Source organism: Talpa europaea, assembly GCF_964194135.1.
Source record: "Talpa europaea genome assembly, chromosome: 10".
NCBI lineage: Eukaryota > Metazoa > Chordata > Mammalia > Eulipotyphla > Talpidae > Talpa > Talpa europaea.
Window position 1 is genome coordinate 72874191 of NC_140077.1, and position 4878 is coordinate 72879068.

The 4878-nt window shown below is 57.1% G+C and overlaps 1 protein-coding gene across 1 annotated transcript; it reads left to right on the forward strand.

Annotated features, from left to right (window-relative positions):
• Window positions 1-4244: 4244 nt before the first annotated feature.
• Window positions 4245-4346, forward strand: BLACAT1 (BLACAT1 overlapping LEMD1 locus; the record flags this gene model as incomplete). Its single annotated transcript, XM_084245397.1, has 1 exon — window positions 4245-4346. The coding sequence occupies one exon, from the start codon at window positions 4245-4247 to the stop codon at window positions 4344-4346; it is 102 nt and encodes a 33-aa protein (XP_084101523.1).
• Window positions 4347-4878: the final 532 nt, after the last annotated feature.

Here is a 4878-nt window from a genome sequence, read left to right on the forward strand (position 1 = left end):
CTGGGAAGAAGTCCTGGGATCTGTAGTTTGTGCCACCACCCACCCCTGGCCGGCCTGTTTATCAACACCATCTTGCAGACTACAGTTCCCAGAAACCTAGAGAGGCCAGGCTTTGGGGGAAGGGGTGGGGTGTGAGGCTCAGTGGCAGCAGGAGCGAGAGGGAGAGGGAGGAGGTGGGGAGAGAAAACCCAATTCAACCCCTTCCTTTTTAATTCTTTCTCCTGGTGTGTCTGCTCCACCGCCCGAGCTAATCCCCCAAATCCGGTCTCCTAAGCCGCAGCTGCTTCCCTGCGCAGTGATGAATGGCCCGGGGAGGGAAGGTGAATTCATATTTTAATTACTGAGGCGCGGTGCTGAGGGCTGCTGGGGAGGGGGCGGAGGGTTCAGCTTTGTTCCCGACGCAGGGGGCTCCCCTCCTCACCGGGTCACTTTTGCCCTTTACCTGGAGGTGGGGGTGGGGCAGAGTAAAGATGGGGGTGCCTTGCTGGAAGCTGCTCCTGTTTTAGAGGTGTGGAGATGGGATGGGAGGAAAAGTATCCCTTCCTTGTTGGTCAGGGAATTCCTGGCAGGTCCCAACACTTACAAAACACCTTCCAAACTGCACCCTCCCCACCCCCCCACCCGATGCGCTGCCCACTTTAGTGGAGGATAGCGCTCAAACTGGGAGCACCACCTGGGACCTGGTGCTTGGACTCTGGAATCCCCTGGCTCTTGCTTCACCTTAGTTTCGAGCCTGCCTTCTTCCGCGTGGTCCTTTCACGTATCTCAGACCCACCTCCCCATTTGTTGGTGGACCCTAGGAGGGTGTCTGCATGGAGGGGAGAAGTGGGGTGAGGGCCCAGTGAAGGGAGGCTGGGGAGTCTCCTGGTGGTTCAGGATGATACTCTGTGGGTTGGCAGCTCTTCTGCTGGTTCCCACGAAGCTGGCTGGGCAGGGAATCAGCTTTGCCCCCATGCCCCAGGCCTCTTGGACCTGAGCTAGGGAATGTCCGGAGAGGAGGCTGGGGAAGAAACTAGGGCCAACAGCTTGCGGTCAGAGACAGCCAACTCTGGGGTGGCAGGGATTTGTCCCATGTCCACCTCCCTGTCCTTCCTGTTCTGAGTCTCTGGGGTCTGTTTTTCCATTCCTTGACCCCTCCTGTTCTTCAGGCATGAAAATTGAAGTTGGAGGGGAGAGCTGCAGGGTGGGACTGCACAGATGGGTGGGGCGTGCACGCAGGTGCTGGTTCACTTGCGTCATCAAGACTCCTGGACTCTGTCCATTCCAGCATTCAGCTCCCTTCCGTTCAAGTGGGCATAGCTAGAGGAGCGTCGTCGGGACCTGACTTCTCCAGGGAGCCCCCCAGCTGGTGCTGGAGCACTGACAAGTGTGAAGGGGTAAAGGTAGGGAAGAGAGTCCACAGACTCCTGCTGGGGCAGCGTAAAGAGGAACAGAGACCACCCTGGGAAAGGGCACCCCAACTGGGCAGAGGGAGGAAGAGAGGGGTTATAGCAGGGCCACTGACCTGGAAGGGGTGCTTTCCCAGGCCCGTGCCCAGCTCATCTCCAGGCCCCTGAGGTGGCCCTGTGCAGTAAAGAGTAGACATACTTGGGGGCGCCCCTAGCAGACCTTGCATCAAAGATGGGCCAGGCCTTCTCTGCCCTTAGAAATAGGTCCCAGGAACCCCGTGAGGCAGTCAGCTTTCATGTGGGCCCCTAGTCCAACTCTTGAGGGGCATACGTCATCTGTCCTCTGAAGTGTATCCATCTCTTCAGTCCTCCCATCCTATCCCGGAGTTCCCTACAGTGAGCAAAAAGTCGACATGCTTTCATCTCTCCCAAAGGACCCTGGGGAGGAACCATCACACCAGTGGGTACATTTTGCTGTTTTAAAGAAAGAGCAGGCATGGGCCTCCCCTGGTGGCGCAGCGGTTGAGCCCTGGGCTGCGAGGCTGCCCGCAGCCTCTGTAGCGCCGGTTTGTTCCCCGGCCGCCGGCAAGGGTCCCACAATAAATAAAGAAAGAAAGAGCAGGCATTGGAGGGGAGGTAGGATGGAGGGGGGGTCTATACTCCCTGGGGACCAGACACCCTAAGTTGTACCTAGACCTGGGGTGGGGTGGGGGAGTAATGGTCAAAACTACTTGCCTGACTTGTTTTAGCTATGAGTTCCTTCCCCACATCTGCTTTATGGTACCCCCTGACTTCTCCCCAGATGTGCTCCCTGTAATCATGGGAATGCCTTGATGGTGGTGCCCTTCACCTATACCCCTGGTAAAGAAAATGTATCTGGAAAGCAATTGCTGATTGCTGGAAAGGATACCTGCTCACTTTTTCCTGATCATGTGAGGATTCCCAATCCCCATCCAATCCCCATCTAAGTTTTAGGTCCCAAGTATTAGACCTTTGTTAATCCCCCGGGACACTGAAGTGAAGGCTTCGGCAGGGATGGCCACTTGCTTAGGGCGACACAACCTGCTGGCGTCAGAGCCAGGAATAGGGCCCAGGTCACCTAAGCCCCAGTTTAGAGCCCCGACTCTCTAGGTTTATCATGGGAGGGATCCAGAGATAGCTGCAACAGAGAGATCTAGAAATATAGTAGTTGTGTCTCGGCTCTGTCTATATATATCCTGGAGATTGCTCTCTGTTCTCTATATATACTTCAGGAGAGTGGGTGTGCTGGAAGGCGGGTGATTAAATAACCAGTCTACCTACCCATGCTGACTCAGGCTGGGCGGCTTGCCCATCCAGCTGGCCATGGGGAATGCAGGGCACCTATTAATTACAGTCACTCGCTGTGCTAGCAGGACACTGGGAGGGTGAGGGAAGGAGGAGCCTGACAAGACCCGGTTCTACTGTGGGCCCTAATCTTGGGGAGGGCCTGCGGCTTGCCCCCTGCTCCGTCTGGAGGACCAGGAAGGGAGTTTGTCCAAAGGAGCAGGGTAGACCAGACCTGTAGGTCTGTCTGGAGAGCCCCCACCTGGGTCGTGTCAGGTTCCTCACAGGCAGGGGAAGCACCGGGCCAGGGTCTGGGACTTACGATGTAATTTCTGTTGCCAAGAGGGGGCTGGGGAGGGCTGTGCCTCCTGCTGCCTTATTCCAAACCCTCCTACATAGCCTTCCCTCCTTCCCATAGCGTTTGCGCTGCTCCCAGGGTTCTTCCTGAGGAGAGAAGTATTCAAACCTGGCCCAGGATGCAGGCCTGGCCCCCACACTGGGTGCTTCCTTTGTGCCCAGCTGCTCCACTTGAGCTGGTTTGGAGGCACTTCTGTCCCTTCCAGGGTAGGCCTGGGGACAAAGGAAGGGCAGGAAAGTGAGCAGGAGGAATCTGTAGATGGCAGAGGCTGGGAGACCCCAATAAGTATCTGGGGAAAGAGATCCTCACAGTCTGAGAGCTGATCTCATAGCCCCTCCCGTTCCCAGCTGGACTGCCCAGGTACCAGAGGAGCCCTACTTCCTGTGCTGAGGGCTCTGTCCACCAGAGGTGGGGGACACAGGCCTAGCAGGGATAAATCCAGTCTCAGACTTGTGCCAGGGAAGAACCAAATCTTCACCTCTGTGTACCTACCCCAGTCCCCTTTGCCAGCTTAGGTGCTCAATAAAATAGTCTGTTGGTTGAAAGAACTCTCTGCTGTCTGTTTGCCTGAGGACTGGTATTTATGTTCTAAAGTGACCAAAGAAAAGTGCATTCTCTTCGCCAAGGGCACTGGGCAGAAGGGGAGTGCTAGGAAGGGGAGAGAGCGCTGCTGAGTTCCAGGTAGAGGCTGTGATCCCCAAAGGACTGTCTTCAAGGGTCACAAGGTCCTGCCTTTCGCTCATCAGACTAAGTGACCTAAAGGATTGAGCAGAAAACCTGGAGCTGTGGCAGGTGGCACAAGCCAGAGCTTATTTGTGCTTCTTACTCCCCATTTCCCAGCCACAGGTGTGTGGTCTGCCGAGAGGCAGAGGGCCTGGGAGGGAGCGAAGGCGGCAGGTGGGCCTTGCTCTGCCCTACTCAGGGCTCACCAGGGCCCAGTTGGAGGAGTGACTTCAGCTCCCCAGAGATCAGGAAACATGGAGGTTTCAGAGACTTTTTGCTGGTCTGGGCCCTCCCTGGTGGTGGGAGAGGCCTAGCAGAGTCTGGACAGCTTCTGGGAGCGATGGTGACTCCTGCCAGATCTGAGGGCTCCAGACGAACCCTAACCCAGCTTGCTTCTCTCTCCTGCCCCCTCTGCCTCCCCGCCTTTCCCTGCAGATCTCTGGTGAGCAGCCCCCAGCCTGGCCTAGGGCATGCCCCAGTTCACTTTCGCCTGCTTCTGTGGCCTCCACGGCTTCTGCAAGATGAAGAGGAAAAAGGAGGAAGTTCACAGAGAACGGGAAACAGCAGTGTGAGCAGATCCAGGGTCCTCCTCCAGCCCCTAGCAGGCTCCAGGCCCATGGGGGCCCTCTTCTGGCTCAACTTTGGTGCAGGGTCTCAAGTCAGCTCTCAGCTCAGCCTGACTCCTTCTGACCGAGGGCACCAGCCTCCTATGTGCCTCAGGCTCCTAGCTGACCCCAGAGCTTCCAATCCTGAGACCTCCCAGGAGAGAGGCCCCAGCCACACCTGGGGAGCACAGGACCTGCTCTTTGCCTTCCAGAAACTGAGAAGCCCCAGGGAGGCCCCGGGAGTGAAGCTTCTCTCCTGTCCTGAGGGATGTCCTGCATTGGGCCAGGAGAGCTGTTGCTAAATAGGAGGCTGTTGCCCGACCAGAGGATTTCCCAGCCCTCCCTAGGGCTCTGGCAGGCCAGGCAGACGCAAGTGTACAGGATGGCATCTCCTTGGGACCCCAGGACCTGAGGCAGGATCCTCCATAGTGTCCTGCTGTAAAGCCAGGCCTGAGGGGGCAGCCTGGCTGTGAATAAGCTGGTTGAGTCAGGACACAGA